The 25669-nt window shown below is 40.3% G+C and overlaps 2 protein-coding genes across 2 annotated transcripts in view; one reads left to right on the forward strand and one right to left on the reverse strand.

The window, feature by feature from the left end:
- Positions 1-2670: 2670 nt before the first annotated feature.
- On the forward strand, positions 2671-5642 carry LOC127418626 (CCN family member 1-like). The gene is made up of 5 exons (XM_051659282.1): positions 2671-2849; positions 3419-3632; positions 3886-4230; positions 4337-4533; positions 4641-5642. Exons 1-5 carry the CDS (start codon positions 2802-2804, stop codon positions 4941-4943), a joined length of 1107 nt encoding a protein of 368 aa, XP_051515242.1. The 5' UTR covers positions 2671-2801; the 3' UTR covers positions 4944-5642.
- Positions 5643-8794: 3152 nt separating this feature from the next.
- znhit6 (zinc finger HIT-type containing 6) overlaps positions 8795-25669 on the reverse strand; it is a 34699-nt gene continuing 17824 nt past the window's right edge. The window contains exons 9-10 of the mRNA XM_051659139.1: positions 18983-19107; positions 8795-13420 (exon numbers count right to left, since the gene is read on the reverse strand). Of these exons, the coding sequence (XP_051515099.1) occupies positions 11799-13420; positions 18983-19107 (1747 nt within the window). The 3' untranslated portion in view covers positions 8795-11798. The remainder of the gene's footprint in view (positions 13421-18982; positions 19108-25669) is intronic.

Here is a 25669-nt window from a genome sequence, read left to right on the forward strand (position 1 = left end):
GAAGTTAAAGAATGATATCTAATGACCCTGATGAAGGCTTTGTAAGCCACAACGCATCGGTTTGTGGTATGTTTAAATCCAATAGCATGACTTATAAAAAGGCTTTTAAAAAATGTAAACCCTACTCTGAGTGCCTTGGACCACTAGAGCATCTGAACAGAATATCCCTTATCCAAAGAGCACCAGTGGGAATTATTATACACCCAAGTAGCTCTCCTTGCATGCTGTGTTTGACAATAATATCTAATACCCTGGGTGGGCCTGAGTCTAATTTGGGTGGGCCCAGGCCCACCTCGGCCCACCCTTGGCTACGCCTCTGCTTAATACCAGGTGTAAATGGTGTCAAAGAAATAGAGATTTATTTGAGTAACATAGACACGTCTAATTTTGTTGAGTTTACCCAATTAAACTAGGTTCTTTCTACACAAAGTGTTTGTGTTGAGATTACATAGTAATTTTAAGTTAAGAAAACTAATTTCAAACCAGAGTCCACGAAGCAATTAAGCTTAGCCAAAGAGCTTTTTTTTTTTTTTTTTTGTAAGTGTTGCTTACTTATATATAAATGTATGGAAGTATTTTAACATTGAAAAAAATAAATCACATTTAAATACATTAAAGCACAAGCACATTTTTCAAAAGGAGTTTGTTAGGTTTGAAATGATAAAACAATAGATAAGTAAATGCCACACATGTGTTCACCAGTTCACCAGTTGATTAAAAGTCATTGAGCAAAAATAGCATTTCTAAGAAAAGCTCGAGCAGCATTTGAGCACAGATGACACTTACTTTTACACATTTAGACATTTTTAAGCATGACTGAAGTGAAGAAATAGCTTATGTGGCTAATGCTGACCTAATTATATACTTTAAATCATCAGTGACGGTGACCACTACAAACAATTATGTCAAGCACTTGTTCACGGATCATATTTACTACAATGACACAGTACAACACATCACCATCTAGTGTTGCAATCAGGGAAGGAAACTGAAAGCAGTTCAATCACAGTGTTTGAAGACACAAAAAGCTTGTGCCTCTTGTCTGGTCTCTGCGAACAGGCCGGAAACATCTTCATGCTGGGAAAAAAAACAGCTTAAACCACCAGCCAAACTGGCCTGTTTTGGTGCCTTAAAAGAGGGTTTGGGCACTAGTCACTTGGTCAGACCAGTTTAAACCAGCAAAGCATAGGCTGGTTTAAACTGTTTGTCATCAGGGAGATTGCAGCTTCACAGATCACATAATAATGGTCCCATTCTTGTATGTTGTATCATGCAAACTGATCTAAAGAAGTAAATAAACAGCCAGTAAAGACATAGGAGTAAAACGCACCTGAGAAGTGACAGCTCTCCAAAGGTCCTCTGCATCTCATCCCAGTGTCTACACGGTTCTGTTCCCTTTGAGACTGAGGAAATAACTATTCAGCATCATACATTCCCTTACACTCACAGTCGCTTTGTTTGCCTGCATCCCAGTACTAAAATCTCAGAATTTCAGTAGAATGTCACTTATTTAAATCTCTCAGACAAACACTTCACTGTTTGGTTTTTTTCTTCTTCTTCTTCTTCTTTTCTTTTTGAACATCTCATATGGAAAATTGGATCCGTTGCACTACGTGATGGACAGACGGCATGAATATTAAATTAGCTGCAGGAATGTCCTCCATGGAAGGCACATTTAATGGCCCTTTAAGCTGTCAGGAAAGCTTTCTGGTTGGATAACTCCAACAGAAATGCTTATAATGTAGGTTACTGCACAGACCAAATATGGTAATATTGTTACGTCTGGAGTCAGACTGCACATCTGGAATCGCTTAGAGCTGTTGAGCAAAGGGAGAGAGGGGAGCGAGGCGAGCCAAAAATAGAAGCCATAGAGCTGGAATTCAGAGCGTCTCCAAACGCGCACAGAGCGCGACATTTTTAGGGTGCATGATGGCACAGCAATTTTTTTTTTTTTTTTTTTTTTTTAACAGTTGAGCCTCTAAAGGGGAGGTAATTGGACAGAACAATGTGCTTCCCAAAAGATGCATTCCTGATATGGTTAAGGGACGCGCGCATCCTGTGGATTAACATGAGAGCATGTGTGATGCGCGCGGAAAGAACGCACAGAACGCCCTTTATAGGCCCCTGGGGACAACGACATAGTTCTATGGCGAGTAATAACGCTAATCGTTCACATGATGACGACATATGAAAATAAAGAAAGAAAGAAAGAAAGATAGCAGGTTAAGAAGTATAGAGCTTTGCGCACATTATGTTAATGGAAATAATGGCAATACACCCATAAAAAGGCATCTATTTGTCTACCAAATGAAAAGCAAAACTGAATAGAAGTCCCTTTATATGCATAGATATGCTATCATATCATAACCCCAATAATAGTTATGATTCCAAAGACTTTACGCACTAACTTTACGCAGAGGATAAAGGGAACGTGGAAAGTAGAGAGGAAGAAATACAGAAGGGGAACCAGTAAAAAAATGTGTTCAGTGCGAGGGGAAAATTCATTTAGGAGGAGAAAAAAAAGAAAGTTAGACAGGGTGGTGCTTAGCTCGGATGGAAAACGCGCCAAGAAACATTCCTCGCATACTATCGGAACAGTTCAGCACCAATGACGTCAGCGCGCCACTCCGGTATAAAAGAGGCGCAGAGCGCGTCTTGACTCTCAGAGCGCGGCGAAAACAAACCGAGAACGCGACGCATCTGCGGGTCTGAGCGCACGAACGTGCTAAACGAGGACTAACACCGAGGAATTGTTCATTTTATACCAACACAGATCTACAGTCTACAGAGAGAAAGCGAAGATGTTTGCTTGGGCTGTTGTCGTGATCCTTGTTGCACACTTCAATGTGGTGAGTTAATTTTTATTACTAATGCGATTATTATAAAAGATGTAAAGAAAGCATAACTTACTGGGCAAGAAAGAGACTACAGTGTAATTCTATAATACAATCATTCTCTGTTTCAAAGACTTCTCTTGTTTTGGGGAACTTACCCTTTTCAGAGTCACTTTAGAGAATGTGTCAATTATTGAAATAGGCAGTGAGGGGCGTTCACACAGGGCGCATTCCATCTGCGCTATTTTTTGATTGTTTGTTCATGTACACGTGCGTCAGGCGGAGCGTTGCGTCGCGTTTAACGTCTCGAGACCCATGCGTTCTGTTCCGTCTTCCCTTTAGCACCTTTCGAACGAGTTTTCCAGTATGAACACCCCATCATTTTGTATATTTGAGCTCTGTTGAAATTGTATAGCAAGACTATAGGAAAACTGTAACCACCATAGACATTAATATTCAGATTAGTTTTTTCCGTGAAAGATTCATACACTTTTACATTTGGACCCCAACAGTCTTGTAACATCTGGTTTCATCCTTGTTATACAAGTGACTAGTTGCTTAAGTCCACTGGTTTCTCTGTTCAGGTATTCTCCAGTTGCCCGGCGACATGCTCGTGCCCGCTAGAGCTGCCCAAGTGCACGCCTGGAGTCAGTCTGGTATCGGACGGTTGCGGCTGCTGCAAAGTTTGCGCAAGACAGCTGAATGAAGACTGCAGCAAGACTGAGCCGTGCGACCACACCAAAGGGCTGGAGTGCAACTTCGGGGCCAGCCATGGGGCCACCAGGGGCATCTGCCGAGGTATGTTTCTCATTATCCAAAATAAAAGACACTGAATGGAAAGCATGTGTGCATTGGGGGAATGTCTTTCTGGAAATAGTGGAAATAACTTTTCTTTGTAATGCTGTAACCTGTGCGCTTGAGTCACAGATCCTTTAGGGCACTTTTTTTAGAGGGAAAGTTCATAGAAAATGTTAAGAATCATGTGAAATGTCTAATGCATGTAGATAGTGACCACTAGATTAAAATATGCACTTCATTTTCTCTCTTGCAGCCAAATCTGAGGGCAGACCATGCGAGTACAACAGCAGGATCTATCAAAATGGAGAGAGTTTCCAACCCAACTGCAAGCACCAGTGCACGTGCATCGATGGGGCAGTGGGGTGCATTCCTCTGTGCCCACAAGAGCTCTCCCTGCCAACGCTGGGCTGCACCAACCCCAGACTGGTCAAAGTGCCAGGCCAGTGCTGCGAGGAATGGGTTTGCGATGATGGAAAGCAAAGGGAACCATTTCACAAGCTGTTCGGCAACTACCCAATAGCTGGTGATTCCGAAAGTGACCTCACCAACAAGAACGAGCTCATCTCTGGACTCAAGCCTGGACACAAATCTTTACCTGGTAAGCTCAAATCTTTGCCTGACCAATCATATGGCCTCGAATAGCACACGTTTGGTTTGCACATGTGATTGAGTGGAGTTTTAAATGGTGCTTTATTTATTTTCAGCATTCCGATCGCAGCCGGAATCCCGCAGGTTTGAGAAGTGCATAATCCAGACTACACCCTGGTCTCAATGCTCTAAGACCTGTGGCACTGGAATCTCCACTAGAATAACCAATGATAACAGAGACTGCAAGCTGGTGAAGGAGAGCAGGATCTGTGAAGTCCGTTCATGCAGTCAGTCGCCACACACTAGCCTGAAGGTAAGAGCCGTCTTCAAGTTCTGCAACATCCCTGCAAAGCAAACCCATTGCATTGGCTGACATTGGGTGCATCCAATTTATCATTCTTAATCTCTTGTCTTCAACAGAAAGGAAAGAAATGCAATCGTACCAAGAAGTCCATGCAGCCGGTTAAGTTCACCTATGCCGGATGTTCCAGCCTGAAGAAGTACAATCCCAGGTACTGCGGCTCCTGCGTGGACGGCCGCTGCTGCAGTCCACAGCAAACACGCACCATCCGCGTCAAGTTCCGCTGCGAAGATGGAGAGACCTTCAACAAGAACGTCATGATGATCGAGTCCTGCAAGTGCACCTACAACTGCTCCCACGACAATGACACCTCCTACCCCTTCTACAGACTCTTCAACGACATCCACAAGTTCAGAGACTGAGCGGCAGGGAATCCCACCTCGTGCCTTCCATGACCGGGGCCGCATCACGAGTGACATCACGACAGCCAACTGCAGCCCAGCTGCAAGAGCAGGGGGTCCGCCTGCCACCCAATCAACTACCATCTCCTGTTGTAACTAGATTCCCACGGAATTATGGACTTACATTACGGGGACTTTGAAGTGCACTGTTTGCTGAGACCGCGTCAGCGTTTCAAACGGCTCGCTCCACACTGGAGCAATGTGATTTATAGCTTCGTTACGGAGCAACCTGTAAAGATTAAATGAATTGTACAATGTAGTTGTTAATATTAAATTTGTGATGTATATTTTGATGTCCAAATACAGTGACCAAAATGGCAGACTTGTATGTGTGTATATTCCAATCTGTAGATATACACATGCGTAATTTAATGAATCTTTTCAAGTCAATGACGCCAGGTTGAGTTTGTCCAAATCTTCCACTCGTAAAGTGGGTGAACGCATCCTTGTTGTTTGGCAGCTATAGAAAACCAACTCCACAACATGATTAACAACACAATGAGTTAAACGTTGAATGAATGTTTTATTATTGTTATTAATATTATTTATCTTAAAATGTAGCTCTTTTATTTGAATGTTGTCATACTGGAATAAAGTGTAAAAATGATCTATGATCTAATTTTATATGTTACAAATAAAAAGATTTATTTATGAACTTAACACCTTGAATGCTCATTGCTTCCTTGAATACACATAGAAAGATGTTGGAGAAGTAAAAGACCAATCATTCATGAGATATTCCTCAGAAACCTTTCAACACCAGTTAGAAAGCACTAAGAATGAGGGGCTGGATATATAACAGCCATTCTGGAACTCCCTCTCTCTCTCTGTTGAATGGACTGCTATTGAGGAACCAAAAGACTTGACTTGCTTCCTACTCTTGTCAATAGAGGGGAATGTCATGAAGGTTTCAGAGTTTTTATATAACAACCCACCAACCAATTTATAGACCCATGAGTTTAATGAATATTGATCTTATCTTTAATATATGACCTTAAACTATATATTAACTCGTTATAAAGCCCCGATCAGTTAGGCATCTGTCCATCTTGCACATCATATGACCCTCAGCTGGAATTATATTTATCTTCAGGGAAGTTTGATCCAAGTGAAGGAATGTTTCAGTGGCTTACAGGGCAGACGCACCGATGGTCGGCAGATGTTGGAAAATATTTGGAAGCAGCTTGTTCATTTGGGACGTTCTGCTAAAAATATGCCACTTCTAGAAGAACAGAGATCCTGAACCCCAAGCCAGACTGCATTAAGATATCCCATCAGACAACAGCAAAAAAAAAACCAAAAAAAAAAAACAGATGGTTCTATCACACCGTACAGGCATTTAAGACATGGAAAACTTGGAAAAGTGAGATTGATATTGGTGTAGGACAGCATTCCAGATGTTTCCTTGAGATACGAAAATCAGCTGCCCAACTTCTAAAAAAAAAAGAAAAAAGGGGGGGATGAAATGACAAGAACGCAAATAAATGACAGCCAGTATGGCTCTGAAGGGTTATTCAGATGGATGCAAAACCCTTGGAATAGATATAGCAGATGTCCAGTTGTTTTCCCCCAGCAGTATCGTGAATGCAGAAGTGTGTTATAACAGGGCCTGGATGCATCTCTGTTATGCAAGAACGTCCTGATTGTCCCTGAGACTTTATTTTGAAGGGAAAATGCCTTGAGACGAATAAAACATCCCTCTCCAGAAAAACACTAACCCCTCTAATCACACATATGATCCATACAGACAGATCCCGACACAAGGCTTATTTTAATTGCGCTCAAGTTCATAACAGTATGTTAATATGCATCATTACTGCAATCCTGTAATCTTGTTCCCTCTTTCTCAGTAGTGCGCCCTGACTAGGGTTTTATCTGTCCATCACTGATGACCCCTAGTGGTAAATTACAAAGCTGCCACTATTCTTTTGATCAGTACTTCTAAAACAGTTATCCAATCATAACTTTATAAAACAGACTAAAGGCTAAAACATCTGTTTACCGAAAACAGTACATTGCTATGCGGTCGCTAAGGTGTTCCGAGTGGTTTTTAGCATGCTGCTCTGTGGTTGCTAGGGTGTACTGGGTGGTTGCTATGTGGCTGCTCACTGGCTCAAGTCAAAAGAGTCCACCCTCAAGTCTTAACACTTTAATATAAATCTCGTTTTTTTTTCAACCGGCAGTCGAAAACCGAAACCCTCAGTGCATTTGAATGGTGTTGCACTACCATGAATCTATGTCCACTACTTCTTGACAAGTTGGACAGGATCTGTGCAATATGATGTGTAGCTTGACAAAGACACACACTTGTGTAATGATGTAAAAGGGTGTTGCCAGAGGAAGTGTATAGAGAATTGTTCCTGTTAGAGCGCTAAACTAGCCATGACAGACAACACACACACCTCATCTCACACAGATGGTGCGTGTAAGCAATGACAACATGGCGCAGACAGCATTACATAAGCGTCAATGATGAAGTTAACGAAAATCAGCCTGCGCGTCGAGTCTGAGGAGGCAAAAACTTGTTTATTTGCTCAAACAAACTGCTCTTTGGTGGAGTGTAAAATCTAGAACATGTGCATCACCCTCTATGGAAAAGGGTTTGATGGTCATATTGTGGTAGTTTATCCTTTGGTGTTGTCTTCAAATCCATGTGCTGCAGTGATATATGGTCATCAAATCTGCAGAGTATGACTGTGTACAGCTGCATGAGTCACAGATGGCATGCCCACAGACTGATGCATATTGCACATATGTAGAAATGGCACATGCTGGCTAAATGTGCAAGTCTGGATTTGACTGGCTGGCACTACGCAACTTCCAGGAGTTGAGGTGCACCATTTTGCCTAGAAATTAAGCCCAATTTTTATAGACACGTGGACAGTCCTTGATGTCACTGACAGCACTAAAGAGTATCACAAACCAGTCATAGCGCAAACTACACTACCCTTGATCCTGAAGGGAAACCTCAGAGCTTGTTGGTTTGGTTCATGGCGCACAACTCTTTTATATAGGATTTTATGAAGTCTCTATGGAAAATATGAATAAGAATAATACTTGTGTTCAACCATGTGCGAAAATAAAGTATACCCAAGCCTTTGGTGTTTTCAAGGTACCTGGGTGACCAATTAAGCACTTTTGAGGAGCTAGTAAGTATATTTATTTGATGCACTCAATAGCAAGTAAACTAGATATCCACAAGCAGAATTGTATATTCTGCTTTGTGTTTTCCCCCCACTCTGGTCTATAACTGTGGTACAGAATCAACATTATTAGATAAACTCACCTCTAAACAGCATGTAAAAACAAACTGGTTGGTCGCTTTTCATATCAGTCAGATGGTCTCTTTCTGTCGAAGTTGACAATTCTTGGCCAGGCTTGATATTTATTTCAAATATTGAGCAAGAAGGGATGATCTCGACCTAGTTACCCAAACAATAGACGAGTGCAGAGTCCCTGACCGATATATACTGCAGTGTAATCAAAGAGCAAAGGGTTTAAGAGTGACTTATGCAAGAGAGCAATACTTCTAGGCCTAGCAACCGATTATGGGATTCTGTAATGAGAGCTACACAAAATGAGGAAAAATTAGGATAAAGAGGAAGACTCCTAAGGAACTAGATTTTTGGTTCCAATTGTTTGCTAAGGTGTTTTGAGTGTTTAGCATGTTGCATTGTGGTTGATAAGGTGTTTTGGCTTGTTACCAGGTGCTTTCTTACCAAGTTTTCAAAGCAAGTGCAAGTACCAACCAGCACACTTTATGATAAAAACTCCCAAATAAGGACACTTATTCACCAGTGTGGTTTCTCCTGACTAGCCATTGTTTTATTTTCCTGCTTTATACTGAAACACTCACCAATCACTTCAGATCAGAATGTTTTTACCACAGTGGCGCTCCACAGTATTCTGCACATGTTGGCAAACATAGCAGGTCATCCGAGTATTTCATGTATACAGAAAATACACTGCACAGTATACAGTTGCAAGAAAAAGTATGTTAACCCTTCGATTAACCCTTTGAATTCTGGTTAAGACCTGCATACACCCCTTGTAATGGCATAATGCTGGAAACATGGTTTATTCAAGAGGCACATGGCATGCAAACACATCCACATCAGTACACAAACAGATGCCAACTCTTTAAAAAACATGGCAACAATCTATGCAAGAATGAAATTACAAACACTTTACACAGAAATATGTTTTGCATGTTTTTCATGAATAATGAGAGCACGCTGGCTGTCTTAACCCTCATGCACTGTTCGGTCATTTTTGACCGAAATCAATTTTGGTTCGTCTATAAAACTTGTTTCCTTTATCTGATGAGTAGGAGACTTGGTGACTTTTCATCCATTTGATATCTAAACACACTAGAGCTGCACGATTAATCGTTAAAAGATCACAATCTCGATTCAGACGCCAACGTGTCTGCACATGCACTCGTGTCTTGTGATGAATACAGCACTCCTTTTTAATCAAAATACCCCTCTTTAGGTGATATTAATGTAAACACAGCTGTTAATGAATTATCAGTGTGAACAGACGGGATTAAAGCTGTGCTGTCTTGATGAGATATTAAAGCAAATACAGCCGTTAATGTATAAGCAGATGGGACAAATTCTTCAAAATGTTGGATTTGTGCGATGTCTAAATGCATATAAGCTGCATGCTGTCTGTTATAGGCATTCAGGCATTCTTACTGCATCAAATCAGTATTAATGTAGATCTATTACACAGTAAAGAGTGTCAAGTATTTAAGTAGTTTCGTTTTGCATTAAATAAACTTTTTTAGTGTTTTATATTATAATTTTTTAAATGTTTAATTGCTATTGTTGCTAAAAAACTTAAAGCACTGTTTACTCTGTTCTCTATTTAATTACTGACTCTTGAATAATTCCTTTACAAGCTTGAAGCAAGTTTTACAAGAGAAACACTGAAGGCCTCATTGTTTTAATTTAAATTGTTAATATTTAAAAAAACTTTTGTAAAATAACAGTGTTTTATTGCATATTTGCTTACAAGTGCAATACCAAGTTAACAGAACTGTTAATGAAGCTTTTTTCTGCTCGTTTTGCCTTTTACTCAGCATGCGAGAAACAGGTTAAATCGTTTTTTTTTTTTTTTTTTACTATGCCGCTTTTTAACAGGATTTATTTTTTCAATAATCACAAGGTGCTGTTTGGTTTATAAGGTATTTGTTGCGCCCCCTTGTGTGGACTTAGGACATTATACATTTATATGTTTGATTAACACTTCATTGCATTTTTGCATAGACTGAAGCACAGAACATTTTGTCTGAACCTCTAGTAAATTATATGTTACTTTGTTTAATACCCTTATGTCCAGGTTTTGCAAATCACTGAAATAAGCATTTTTCTTCAGAATCGTGAGAGAATAATTGATCTTTATTCTAAGCAAAAAATTGTGATTCTAATTTATCCAGAATCGTGCAGCTCTAAAACTCACACAAAGAAACTGGAGTTGATTCGATCAGTCTAAGTGGTAGAAAAACAAAGAAGTTACACTTTTACTGTTCCCGGTCAAAAGTGACCGCCGTAGGAAATGAATGGGAAACACTAAAAATCTGAGATTTATCAAATCTAAAAACATCTAAAAAACAGACATGAAGGGGTGAGACTACCAAACATCAAGAGTGCAAAACACACACACACACAAAAAACTGAACTGGTTAGACTATAAAACAGATTTTTTTTTTTTTTTTTGTAAATTTGTCAATAATACCACAATATCAATAAACCACAATGCAGAACACACACACCAAAATTAACGGGAGACCATAACACCTCTACAATGCTGCACACACACACCTTGTTAAAACCTGAGATAAATTAGTTTACATATTACTTGTTATTCTACTAATTTCAGGTATGCAAAAACTGGCAAAAATAACCTCAAACAAATCAAACAAAATGCTAAACTTTTCTCTTCATCCAGGGAAGAATAAGTAGCTCTCTGCAGCCATCTAGTGTTTATACTTGGAATTTCATCTGTTTTTTTATTTTTATTTTTTATTAATGGACAGCACAGTTTGATTCTTGAGACTTTAAGCTTTCAAACGGTATATAATTTATGAGGATTGGTTCAGTATTTGAGAAAATATTCATAAAAAATTAAACAAATGTCAATTTTCAAGCTCAAGTTAGTAAAATAAAAAAAATTATAAGGTCTAAATACCCAAAAACCCAACCAAAATGCACAATTTAGTGATTTTTCATGATTGAATTTAGAGTTATTACATTTCTTTCATAACAATTAAAAAAATTACATGTTTATTGTTTCCGGTCACTTTTGACCAGGAACAACTGGAACGTGATTCAATGATGAACAGTGCATAATGGTACACACAAGTTATGCATGAGATTTTAATGCAAAGTTTATCATGGAAATCATGGCAAGAAGTACATAACATAATTTTTTTTTTATAGCAACTCTTTAATGTTCTTTCCTCAGGTACATAACAAAGGCATTAGAATGCACACAATAGAGTTAAGCAAAAGCAAGGCATTTTTCAGTCTGATGTAGAATGTCAGTTTGTGTGTCTCCATGAACACAGTGACACATTGTGACATCTCTGATAATGCTTATCAGAACTTAAACAATATCAGTCACCAAGACAGTCTGTTATTGCCTTGGTAACAATTATTGTGTTTGTCTGTCATTATCTGATGTTATTTCTAAAACATTATCTAGTATTATCTCATATTATCAGATGCTAAGTTCATGGACAGTTTGATTGCTAACATAACCACTAACGTCACACACGCTATCACAGATATTAGCCTCAATGCACTATTGTTATATATCTGCACCCTTGCCAACATACACATTAGCATTTTCTGCACTCATGCTTTCACCAATATTAACTTGATGTGCATGCTCATCGGGAATTTCTGCATGAAAGTGACCCTCACTAGCATAAACATTAGCATTGACTGTACCTACGCTATCACAGACTATAGCCTTGCCAGCCCCTTTACCGTGGATTTGATAGCATTCTTCACCCAAGGTATCACAGATATTAGCATGATTTGCATCAGTATTGCAGATATGTGTGGGAATGAGAGCATAAACATTAGTACTGTCTGCACGAAGGCTATCACAGAGATTAGCCTTGCTAGCACCTTTGCATAAGATATCTGCCGGAATGTGACCATCAATGGCGTAAACGTTGGCATTTTCTCCATGCACGGTATCACAGATATTAGCATGACTAGGGCCTTCACTGTGGATATCTGTAGGAACGTGACAGTCACTAGCGTAAACACTGGCATTTTCTGCACCTATTTGATCACTGATATTAGCTTGACTTGCACTTTTGCAGCAGATATCTGTTGGAATATGACCGTCACTAGCAACAAAAGCATTTTCCCCATTCATGCTATCACAAATATTAGCCTGACTAGCATTATCACTGCACATATCTACAGAAATGTGACCATCACTGGCATTCCCTGAACCTACACTATAAGGGATATAAGCCTGATTTGAACCTTCACAGTGGATATCTGTATGAATGTGGCCATCTCTAGCATCAATGTTAGCATTTCCTTTACCCACGCTACCATGAATGTTATCCTGCCCTTCGCTCTCACAAGTAGCAGTATGTGGACATGATAAACCCTGACTTTTAGCGGTAGAAGCTTGACAAGAGCCATAATGGGTCTCAGCTTTTCCCTCTTGGTCATGACTATCAACATTATGGTAACTGCTGTCCTTATTACAACCATCTCCAGGACTTTCGCGACTGATGTATTGCTGACAGTCATAAGGAGAAACGGCAATAGTCTGACTGCCTTCACATTGCAAGTTACTGTCATCAAACTCCCTCGTATGGATCTGGACGGAATCATCAACACCAGAACTGGAACTAACATGATAACTGTCAACAACTCTGCTCAGTGTCTCAGTGTCAGCCTGACCACAAACATCTCCAAAACCATGAGAAACAATTGTCGTTTCTTCAGTTCTACTCTTGAGATTTATTGCAGCTGCCACATGGTTTTGGACTTCGCCATTTAGCTCTGCATCCTCAGTATAGTCTTGAGGAAGAGGGTCCTTGGGCTTTATCTCCATGTCCAACTCGAGGCTATCATGGTGGCCTTGGTTTCCTTGCCTCTCTTCCTCATTGCTGTCATCTTCCTCATTACTATTATGATCTTCGTCATCATCATGACTGCCAGCATCTTGATACGTTTCAGGTGCCTTATTCTCAGTTTTCTTGAGGTCACTATTGACACCATTATGTTCCTTGTCACTTCCATCCTCTTCACTTTGGATCTCTCCATCTTCCAACTCATCATCATCCGAGATGATCTTTGACCTCTTTGCCACATGCACAAATGTTTCAGAATGCGGGTCTGCTTTGGTAGCTGAAGTTCTGGAGATGTCCGCCACACGTTGGGCAGTATTGGAATGCTCTAGAAGTACAAAGCATGGAGGAAAGCATGTTAAAACTTTCACAGAGCTCTGAAAGATACATAAAACATGCACTACATGCCAAAAAATATGTGGACACCCCCTTCTATTTAATAGGTTTGACTATTTCAGCTGCACCCATTACTACAGATGCATAAAATCAAGAATAGAAAATCTCAGTAATTTTCAGTGTGGCACTGTCATTAGATGCCAGCAGTAAAGTGATTTACTTGGTCTAGAGTTGAAGAACTTGACTGGCCTGTACAAAGTCCACACCTGGACCCTATTGAACACCATTGGGAATGAACTGGATGTCACTGATGCTCGTGTCAGAACGGGAGCAAATCCCTGCAACCATGCATACAGTTTAGTCGAAAGCTGACGAAGTAGGTAAAGTTGACAAAAAAAAAAAAAAAAAAAAAAGTCAGACTGTATCTCAGCAATGCTTCGTTCTGTCAAAATGAAACTTGGTATGCATCATTGCAGCCATAATCTAAGGGTGCATGCCACGTTTGGTGGCAGTGCCACGTATGGGTCAATAATGCCCATAACCTTTGTATGGTTTTGTCTGAAGTCATAAGCTTGGTGTTTTTGGATTCTTTGGGACATACAGAACCTGACAATATACATTTTTCTGACATCTGCCATTTTACGTCACCACTATTTAAAATTTGAATATAAAGTTATGCACCTTTTAAATACTTTCTAGGATTTAACAAGAAATTGGTATGCATAATTGACGTCATGTCCTAAGGCTACCCAAGTAGTTTGGAGACAGCGCCACCTATCGTTCAAAATAAAATTGCCAGGATAGCATGATTAGTATGCTACTCACATGTTAAGATTGCTTAGTATGTTAAAGGATTAGCATGCTATCTGTAGGGTATTCCATCTTTTAAGGCTAACTGGTTATCTTGAGATCCATAAGCAACATTAGCATAGCATGCTAATCGGTTAGCATGCTAACCAACGCTTTTGTCTGCGGACTCTAAACTTGACATGTCTCTCGACATGTCTGCCATTGCTAAGACATGTTAACTGAGTGGTGCAGTGTGAATCTCTAGACTAGCACCTCAAAGGTCGGGTGTTCGACGTGATTTTAAAAACCGTACTTCTTCTGACCTTTGAATCTTCACACTGGGCTTACTACAATGTAGGCCGTACTTCATTGCATAACTCATATTTGAATTTAAACCCACTTAAGCCCGGTGCACACTATGATTTTGGGCACGATTCTGCACAATTTATATATATATAAGTTTGAAAAATGTATATTGTTAAGTATTTATGGGATGTTTTAATCCAAATCAGCAGATACAGTTGTACACAATTATAGATCTATAAAATCTATGTCATGTTTGTGCATTATCCATAGGGAATTCGCAAGCACGATATATTATTAGTCTATATGAATTTTCTAAATTTTGCATGGCCGATAGGTTACTAATCTAAAAGGGGAACCCATCTTTTTTGTTTTCTCCAATGTGAACAAAGAAGTTTGTCATTTTTCGGGCCACAAGTCCTTTTAGTTCCACAATGAATATTTGCTTGTGGTAGCTCATTATTCCTAATGTAATGTTTTGTATTTGGGATCAGGCTGTCTTATTATAGGCCAATTTGACAAAATCCATCTTTCTTTTTAGATTTAAGCATATGCTCGTAATGGAGTGGTATTGGAGCAATGGAAATGCTGGTGTCCTGACTTTCAGAAAAGAAAAGAAATTGCACCCCCGGGGCAATCTCATCATTTGGCTTCTATTCCACAACACTCCCGTAACGTGAGTCATGTTCACTGATCGTGACCACAGTCGGCTACGATGTGTATCATACAGTGTGCCATGGTGATCTCAATGCGTTCATATCGTACAGTCGGACAAGCAAAAATCTTAAAGGACTGAAAAAAATCCTAGTGTATAGCGGACTTTAGATGTAATGACAACATTTATAGCAATCATTTTGTTCTCCTAATGTGGTTATGCCTTTTTGTCGTCTTATAGACTTGTTGATATTTGTGGCATTTGGATAAGGCTCTGGACTATGAAACCGAAGGCTTGGTGTTCAAACCCCATCTAGGCTAGTCTTACAGTTATGCCTCTGTACTACTGGAGCTCTTTGCATTGTGCTTATTGAAGGCCAGCAGGATTCTTTCTGTTGCTGCTTGTAGCTATATTTAATGCCAATGGTTTAGAAATTAAATGCACATATTGGTGTGGTATTCAAGTGTCCATATATTTTTGGCAATGCAGAGTAACAGGTGTCAACAAACCCTGACATAAAATCAGTTTCTCCAACTCACATCCAAATTTTATATGCAAATGACGTAAAAATTGGTCACAGGTTGGCCACAGTGAGTAAACACACTAAATTGAAAAGCTACGGGGAGTGTGAGCAGCACTGTAGTGGCGTAGCTCTCCAAAAACAAAGATTGGCCATAAGTCGATAATGAGGCAATAGCAACATATTGGACGATGTGCTTTTGCTCGGTAATGCAAAATGATCACACACTGCTTCTGAATTGCTGTGGAGTCATGCCGAATGGCGTCATGACAGCGGACCCCTGCTGGTTGGCTCCGTTCTTCTGTTTGTTCACTGTTGTACCGTCTTCTCTCGCTAAGCAACGCTCTTACATCTTCTCCTGAGTGCTTAGAGTTACGCAATGGCCACAATAAGTAGCACACATGTTCTGCATTGAAGCGTGTTGTGTAAATGCCTTGTTTGTAGGAGCTCCCTCTGAGTTCTCCATAAAGGCCTTGATAGGGAGATAACTCATGAACACTATAAACAACTCACACACTGAGTCAAAGCAAATCCGCTAGTGAACACAATCAAAGGGAAGCTTATTAACGCCACATGAGAAAGTATACCAAACAAACCACATCAACACCCCTCCATTCATCTTTATAAGGGCCATCTGGCAGCGCAAAACTGCATTGTTGATGGTCTTGCTACTAAATGGGTTACGTAACCAAATAAGCACGCAGTGGCCCCAAAGAGTACTCAGCCACTTTTGGACACTTAAAATGCTTGAATGTCATTGCATTAGAATGTCAAACATTAAAACAAGTGTGATCTGTGCTTAAATGTTGCTGGAGCTTTTCTCAGAACTAACTTTGCTTTTCTGAGCAATTTTTCCTCAGTGACTTTTAATCAACTGGTGTATTGGTGATTTTCAGTGGATGTATCATGTCAGTTCCCCTCAAGTTCCCACAGGTAGAGTTCAGCACATTCACTATCAACACATTATACTAACGTCTGACAACACAAAATGTCTCAATACTTTTTGTCTTCGTATTCAACACTTTAGCTATTGTTTTATCATTTCAAACCCAACAAAACCTAAAAATGTGTGACTAATAATTCCCTACATTAAGGCTACTCGCAAATGGTGTGACCTCCGGCTTTGCATGGTCTTGCAGATAACTTTGTAGTCTGGTTAATAGGTGGTCAAGTTCAATTTTATGCAGGCCTTCTGATTTGCAAAGTGCTCCGTTGGAAATAAAGCAAACCACTTCCTGAGATAGATTGAGATAATTTGCAGCGTTCTCATAACACTATTTTTGCAAACTATTTTCAGATGACTGAAACAGAGAAGAGACTGAACTCTGTGCATGTGCGTGTCTTGGAGAAGCGCTCGCATTACACTCGTGAACAGCAGAGCTCACTGCGCACATATCAAATCAGACGCACGTCTTTGTGTCTAATTTCTTGTCATATATCACTCCAAGACATCTTAGAGGTCGCTCTCCACAGCAGCTGGTACACTTTCTGCATGAAAATTATATCTAGAAAGATTTAAACAATCATGTTTTGAGACACCCAGCAAGCCACTTTGATTTTTAACAAAGAGCCACTTGTGCCTTGCGAGCCATAGGCTCCCGACCCCTGCGTTAAAGGTTAGAGGTTAGATTTCATGAAACCTGGGGGCCTGGGTAGCTCAGCGATTAAAGACACTGTCTACCAACCCTGGAGTCGTGAGTTCGAATCCAGGGTATACTGAGTGACTCCAGCCAGGTCTCCTAAACAACCAAATTGGTCAGTTGCTAGGGAGGGTAGAGTCACATGGGGTAACCTCCTCGTGGTCGCTATAATGTGGTTCTCGCTCTTGGTGGGGTGCATGGTGAGTTGTGCGTGGATTCCGCGGAGAATAGCGTGAAGCCTCCACTCACGCTATATCTCCGCGGTAATGTGCGGATTGACGGTCTCAGACACGCAGGCAACTGAGATTCGTCCTCCGCCACCACGTGGACTTAGGGTGCATTGGGAATTGGACATTCCAAATTGGGAAGAAAAAAGGGAGAAAAAAAAATAAAATAAATATGAAATAATTTCATGAAACCTAACAAGGACTTGTCCTGGTCATAACCTCAAAATCAAAAGATAAAAAGTGAAAAATATAAATCAAGTTAATAACGTTAATCTTGCCAATGAAATCGCTGACGAAAACAAGTTAATAAAAACACTTTTGACTTTTGGAAAAAATTATACGGCAAGATATTAACAATGTGCTAACATGGGGGCCTGGGTAGCTCAGTGGTAAAAGACGTTCGCTACCACCCCTGGTGTTCGCTAGTTCGAATCCCAGGGCGTACTGAGTGACTCCGGCCAGGTCTCCTAAGCAACCAAATTGGCCCGGTTGCTAGGGAGGGTAGAGTCACATGAGGTAACCTCCTCGTGGATGCTATAATGTGGTTCGTTCTCTGTGGGGCACGTGGTGAGTTGAGCGTGGATGCCGCGGTGGATGGCGTGAAGCCTCCACACGCGCTATGTCTCTGTGGCAACGCGCTCAACAAGCCACGTGATAAGATGCACGGGTTGACGGTCTCAGACGCGGAGGAATTGGGCATTCCAAATTGGGTGAAAAATCCATATAAATAAATAAATAAATAAAATCTAAAATGAATTGATTTAAATATTCCAGTCATAGTATGTTGTTTAATATTACATAATAAACATATTAATAAGTCTGAGTAAAACTGACTTAAAATTATGAATGTGACAATGAAATATTGACTAAAAGTAAAAGGACATTTTCGTCAAGACAAAAAAAAAAAAAAAAAAAAAAAAAAAAACAAACAACAAAAAAAGAATTGACAGAAAAAAAAACTGATTTTACATAAATAAAATTAAACCTATTTTTAGGAACACTGAGATTTTTTGCATTGCGTTACTGTTTATGAATATATAACAAATAGAACACACTTTCCACTCAAATATACATTACCATAATGCAAAAAAATAAATAAAATAAAAATAATGATAATTACAAGTAAAACGTCTGTAACAGTAATGAAGAGAAATTTGGGAGAAAATGTGCTTAATTGTCATTAATATCACAATGCAAAAAATCTTAATAGAATGTTTCATTTTCATTATGCAAAATATAATTTCAGATTTATTCTAGTGACTTTTTTTCTCTTTTGTTAAACGTGACCCGGACGAGTTTTCTTGAGATTCGTGACAAACCACTGAGTGCTCTGAAAACGCTTGCATGTGTGTAGTTTAAGAGTGTGTTTGTTGTGAGGGAAGTGTTTTGCGTGATTCTGTGTTCGAACTGCGTTTCGTACCCAGTGAGCGAGTGAGGTACTCTTGGCTGTGCCGTTTCAGAACCACAAAGAGTTCTGGGTACTCCACGACGGTCTTATACATCAGGTTTTCTCCCAGACTTTTCTTCAGGTCCAGCTCGAGATACCTGCCAAACAAAACACAAACAAACAAAGCCAAACGTCAAACCACGGCCAATGGAGGAAAATGGCTGCCAACAGCGTTTACATTCTGCACTAGCGGCCCCATCCCAGAACATTCCCATGACATCATGGTTGGAGGTGCGAGAGGAAGCAGTCATGTCTTGGCTCAATAAAAAAAAAAACACTCGAGGCTAAATCACGCTCACGCTCACCCTCACGACTGGAAACTCATTTAACCTGAATCGCTAACAGCTTTAACAAACGCCGGGGAGAAGCTTCGTGCCCTTTAGTTTCTCTCACATGACATCACTGAATCCTTGAGCGCTGCCGTCAAGCTGAAGAGCATCATAAAGCTTGCCTTTACAGGGAGTTTAAAGTGGTCAATACCTCCCTGTGGTGCTTGTTTGCAACGCTCTTCTAAACCCAGCTCGGGAGTCATGCGACTAGCTCATTTTATTCCGAAGATCCAAGTGCTTTCAAATAAATTCCAATAAATATTACACTGTTGGGCAGCGTTTGAGTACATACAGACACCTGTGTCAACAGCCGCAGATTCTCAGACACCAACATCAAACCTCGACATTCAGAAGCAAACCCTAATTCTGTTTTCCTGGCCAAATCGCAGAATTAACCGACGCAAAGGAAAACAAGTTGGCCGGAGCCAAACCTCATGAGATCCGAGAGGCTTCTGTAATGCCACAAGGCCAAGAGAACAAAAAACAACACTTGTGTGCAACAAACAAACTTCAGCTGAGGTCTTTCAGCACAAAATGTAGTTGTATAAGAGTTTGAGTTATGAAATTGATTTTTACATTTTCTGAAGCAAAGAAAGGTATGTCTGATCGCTTACAACAATCATGGCAAAACTCTTCTAAACAAGCCAATTATATTTAGTTTTTTGTTTTTTATTTTCTCCCCACTTTGGAATGTCCAATTCCCAATGCAATCCCCAAATCCCCTTTTTAAGTCCTCGTGGTGGCGTAGTGACTCGCCTCAGTCCGGGTGGCAGAGGACGAATCTCAGTTGCCTCCGCGTCTGGGACCGTAAGTCTGCGCATTTTAGCTTGTTGATCGCGTTACCCCACGGTAACGAGACACAGCACATGTGGAGACTGCACGCCATCCACGCACAACTCGCCACATGCCCCACCGAGAACAAACCACATTATAGCGACCACGAGGAGGTTACCCCAAGTGACTCTACCCTCCCTAGCAACCAGGCCAATTTGGTTGCTTAGGAGACCTGGCTGGAGTCACTCAGCACACCCTGGGTGGTAGTCAGCATCTTTACTCGTTGAGCTACCCAGGCCCCCCAAGCCAATTAGATTTTTTTATGATTTGAGGTATTAATCATTTCTGTAGCACAAATGGTGCAGGATGAGTAACATGCTTAAGGTCAGCAGTTACAGAAACACTCAAACCAGCCCGTCTGGCACCAACAATCATCCATGCGATTATCCAATCAACCAATCATGTGGCAGCAGTGCATAAAATCATGCAGATATGGGTCAGGAGCTTCATTTATAATTTTTTCCCCATCAGAATGGTGAAAAATGTGATCTCAGTGATTTGGACCGTGGCAGGACTGATGGTGCCAGGTGGGCTGGTTTGTGTATTTCTGTAACTGCTGATCTCCTGGGATTTTCATGCACAACAGTCTCTAGAATTTACTCAGAATGGTGCCAAAAAACGAAAAACATTCAGTGCGCAGCAGCTCTGTGGACAGAAACACCTTGTTGATGAGAGAGGTCAACAGAGAATGGCCAGACTGGTTCGAACTGACAAAGTCTACGGTAACTCAGATAACCGTTCTGTACAGTTGTGGTGAGAAGATGATCATCTCTGAATGCTATTCTGAGATGCGGGTTGGAGCTGTTTTGGCGGCACGAGGGGAACCTACAACAATGTTAGGCGGGTGGTTTTAATGTTGTGGCTGATCGGTGTGTGTATATATATTTACCCAAATGAGGCACTGATTATTCAGTAAAACTGATATATCGGTCTACCTCTAATAAAGTTTTTGTTCAAATCACTAACCCTAAGTATAAGCATCAGAATTAGAGCTCAAAATCTGGTTCCGGAAGCAAAAATCCCATTCATTTTTTCAATTTCCAATTGACTATCAACGATAACTTATAACCTTTAAAGACAGACCTACCATGAGCTCTGAGGCTGTTAATCAATGGTATATGCTTCTGCTGAAGCACTACCCATAACCCTGAAGAGAAAGATCCAGCAATCAGAGAATCACAGCAAACAAAGCGCGCCAAAAGAACTCTGCAGCGACCGCCCATGACGCTCTGTGAACGATGCAATCAAGTCGGTCTCACTACACTCTCAAGCTACTTATTTTTGTATGTATCTGAATATTTTGCAATAAAATTTAAATATGTTGTTTCTATCCTTATAATCAACAACTTTAAATGAATAGTTTTATATTTTCCCATCCTTTTTAATTTGATTACATCAGTTGCAATGCTTCATGGGATTGTAGTTGATTCCCTCATTAAAGACGTTAAGTACACAGTCTTGTAACTTTGTCATTTTGTCTGATTTTTGTTTTGCTTCAAATCAAAATTTGTAATGTTGTGATTCATCTCGCAGCTGGTTGGTTTGGTTCATGGCGCACAACTCTTTTATTAAGGATTTCATGAAATCCCTATGGAATAAATAAATAAGAAAAACACTTCCGGAAACAAGACGGCTGAAAAAGTGGGCAGGGACTTTTGCACTATATAGTTTTGCTTGACTTAGAGCACTTAGCTGGAACACAAAACCCATCATGAACAGAAACAATGAGCTCCCGTCAGTGTGTAAATCACTGAGGATGGTTTGCATGCTGACAGTCTTATTGCTGTTTTGGCATTTAGAAAAGCTGAATGTCAAACGGGTGTGTTGGATCGTTGAAGACTCTCCTGACCACAGGTATGTTCCCTGAGCATTTTGGAATACTGCCTTGACATTGCGGAGTGAATGCTCAAATCTCTTTTAGGTGGAAAACAGTCATTTTAGCGGCGTAGGTCCAAAGCACAAACTATTTTAATCTTACGGTTTACTTTCCCATGATTCTACCTTACTCTTACATTCCAGAACGTAGTGAGCTGCCTACTTAGATATACTTTTTAGGCATCAAAGTCAAGCTCACATCGAAAGGTTGTTCTAATAGTCAGAACACAACGTGATCATGTTGCCTAAGGAACAAATCATGTGTATCCTTCATGGGAAAGGAAATTCCAAAATGTATCACGATAAGCTCTGAAGAGAATCCAAGATGATGGAGTCAAGAGAAACGTTGATCATGAAAAATATTTCATTCAATACAGAAAAGTATGAACCAGTGAACCAACCAACCAGCTCCAAGAAAGATCAAAACATAACTGTGTACTTAATGTCTTTCATGAAGATACCTTACAATCCCATGAAGCATCGCAAATTATGTAACTGAATAAAACAAGATGGAAAAGTATCGGGCTGTGAATTGATTCGAACTAATTAAATCACAGTTTTCTGTAATCGTGATTAAATGGGAAACCTGGTACATTAAAACAAACATTAATATAATCACAAATATATTTAATTTTTACTTTGTCTCAAAGCACTTGCAAGAAACAAGTTAATTAAAATAAATGATGACTATCTAAATATGTGCATGGTTTTTTTTCCACCCAATTTGGAATGCCCAATTCCCAATGCGCCTGAAGTCCTCGTGGTGGCGTAGTGACTTGTCTCAATCCCAGTTGCCTCTGCGTCGAAGACCGTCAATCCACGCATCTTATCACGTGGCTTGTTGAGCACGTTACCGTGGAGACATAGCACGTGTGGAGGCTTCACGCTATTCTCCGCAATCCACGCTCAACTCACCACGTGCCCCACCGAGAGCGAACCACATTATAGCGACCACGAGGAGGTTACCCCATGTGACTCTACCCTCCCTAGCAACCGGGCCAATTTGGTTGCTTAGGAGACCTGGCTGGAGTCACTCAGCACACCCTGGATTTGAACTCATGACTCCAGGGGTGGTAGTCAGCGTCAACACTTGCTGAGCTACCCAGGCCCCCAAAGAGTCAATCCTTAATCAAGGAAATTCACACGTTAAATTTCCCAGCCTTAGAAAAATATAAAACTATCGATTTAAAGGTGTTGTTTATGAGTTTAGAAACAATACATCTTAAATTTATTGCAAAACATTTATAAGTAGTTTGAAAGTGTAGAGAGAGCGACTTGATTGCGTCTCTGCAGAGCTCTTGTGGCGTGCTTTGTTTGCCACAATTCTCTGATTGGTGGATCATGGGTAGTGTAGCCTTCACCAGGAATTCCACTATTAAAGTTGATTTTTTGAAGTATTTTAATGAAATAACGTGCACTGATGCCTTCAACATAAGCATATACCATCGATTAACAACCTCTAAGCTCACGGTAGGTCTGTCTTCAAAGGTTTATAAGTTATCGTTAAAAATCAATTCACCTATGGAGAAACTTAATGGGATTTTTACGTCTTGATCGCGACTGTTGTGCTCTAATGGAATCAATTGAGAGTTAAGTTTCTTGTGCGCTTTGAGTGAGCAGCAGAATACGCAATGAACAGATTTGCTTAAACATATTGAAAAAGCTTTAGGTGGTCTCCAAGCCTGGCCAAACTGGTTCGGTTGGTCAACTGTTCAGGCTGGAAGACCAGCTTAAACCAGTTAAGACCAACAAAAGTTTTTTGTCTCAGCATCTCTCACTCCTCTAGAGATAGCAGTAAGAAGGAAACAGTCCAGCCGCAGAGTAAACATCAATCAGTGAACGGTGAAAGCCGCTCTTGTTGTGCGCTCTGAGCTTCCAGTAAGCAGATGTTTGTGGTGTAACTCCACACAGGGCTGGTGTTATGCTCCCGAAAAAGAACTTTCATGATAAAGTTTTGAGTTCATAGAGAGTCAGGACTGTATGATTTATTTCTTTTTAGCCATATCTTGTTCATTTTCAGCCTTTTGAATAATCAAGGCATGTTTTCCAAACTGTCTTTCACTCAAACTACATTCAGAGTAGGGCTGGGCGATATGGCTACAAAAACTACAGTATTGTGAAAAAGTATTTGCCCCCTTACTGATTTCCTCTATTTTTGTGTATTTTTCATACTAAATTGTTTTAGATCTTCAAACGAGATATAACATAAAACAAAGGCAACCGGAGTAAACACAAAATACAGTTTCCAAATTTAGATATTTTTTTACTGAAGCAAAAAAGTTATCCAACACCTATATCATCCACGTGAAAAACGAACTGCCCCCTTAAACTTAATATCTGGTTGTGCCACCTTTAGCAGCAACAACTGCAACCAAATGCTTCCGATAACTGGAGATCAGTCTTTCACAACACTGTGGTGGAATTCTGGCCCACTCTTCTTTGCAGAACTGCTTTAGTTCAGCCACATTGGAGGGTTTGAGCATGAACTGACTGTTTAAGGTCCTGCAACAGCATCTCAATCGGGTTCAACTCAGGACTTTGACTAGGCCACTCCAAAACAATAATTTTGCTTCTTTTGAGCCATACAGAGGTGGACTTACTCCTATGCTTGGATCATTGTCTTGCTGCATAATCCAGTTGCGCTTGAGCTTCAACTCATGGACTGATGACCGGATGTTCTCCTTTAGGATTTTCTGGTAGAGAGCAGAATTCATGTTTCCCTCAATTATTGCAAGTCACCCTGAAGCAGCAAAGCATCATGCTTGACCGTAGGTATGATGTTCTTTTTGTGGAATTCTGTGTTTGATTTACACCAGATGTAACGGGACCCCTGTCTTCCAAACAGTTCCACTTTTGACTCATCAGTCCACAGAACATTCTCCCAACAGGTTTGAGGATCATCAAGGTGTGTTTTGGCAAAATTCAGACAAGCCTTAATGTTCTTCTGGGTTAGCAGTGGTTTTCGCCTCGCCAGGCTTCCATGGATGCCATTTTTGCTCAGTGTCTTTCTGATAGTGGAGTCATGAACAGTGACCTTTATTGATGCGAGAGAGACCTGCAGTTCCTTGGATGTTGTTCTTGGATTTTTTGTGATTTCCTGGATGAGTTGTCACTATGCTCTGATTTTTGGAAGGTCAGCCACTTCTGGGAAGGTTCACAACTGTGCCAAGTTTTCTCCATTTGGAGATAATGGCTTTCCCTGTGGTATCCTTTGAAATAGCTTTGTAACCCTTCCCCATTCCAGCTGAACCCCATTATGAATGCAGTTTCATAGATTTGAGGATTTAATAACTAAGGGGGGGCAAACACTTTTTCACACAGTCCCAGTCACCTTTTTCCTCATTTCTGGGATTTGTTTCGACCTTGGCATAGTGTGCTACAGGGTGAGGCCTTTTAGCCAACTTCATGCTGCTGAAAAAGTTGTATTTAGGTGTTGATTTGATTGAATAGGACTGACAGTAATCAGACCTGGGTGTGTCTAGTCCAGCTGAACCCCATTATGAATGCAGTTTCATAGATTTGGGGATTTAGTAACTAGGGGGGCAAATACTTTTTTCACACAGGCCCAGTTGGTATTGGATAACTTTTTTTCTTCAATAAATAGCATTTAAAAAAACTGTTT

The sequence above is a fragment of the Myxocyprinus asiaticus genome, chromosome 28 (assembly GCF_019703515.2).
Source record: "Myxocyprinus asiaticus isolate MX2 ecotype Aquarium Trade chromosome 28, UBuf_Myxa_2, whole genome shotgun sequence".
Classification (NCBI taxonomy): Eukaryota; Metazoa; Chordata; class Actinopteri; order Cypriniformes; family Catostomidae; genus Myxocyprinus; species Myxocyprinus asiaticus.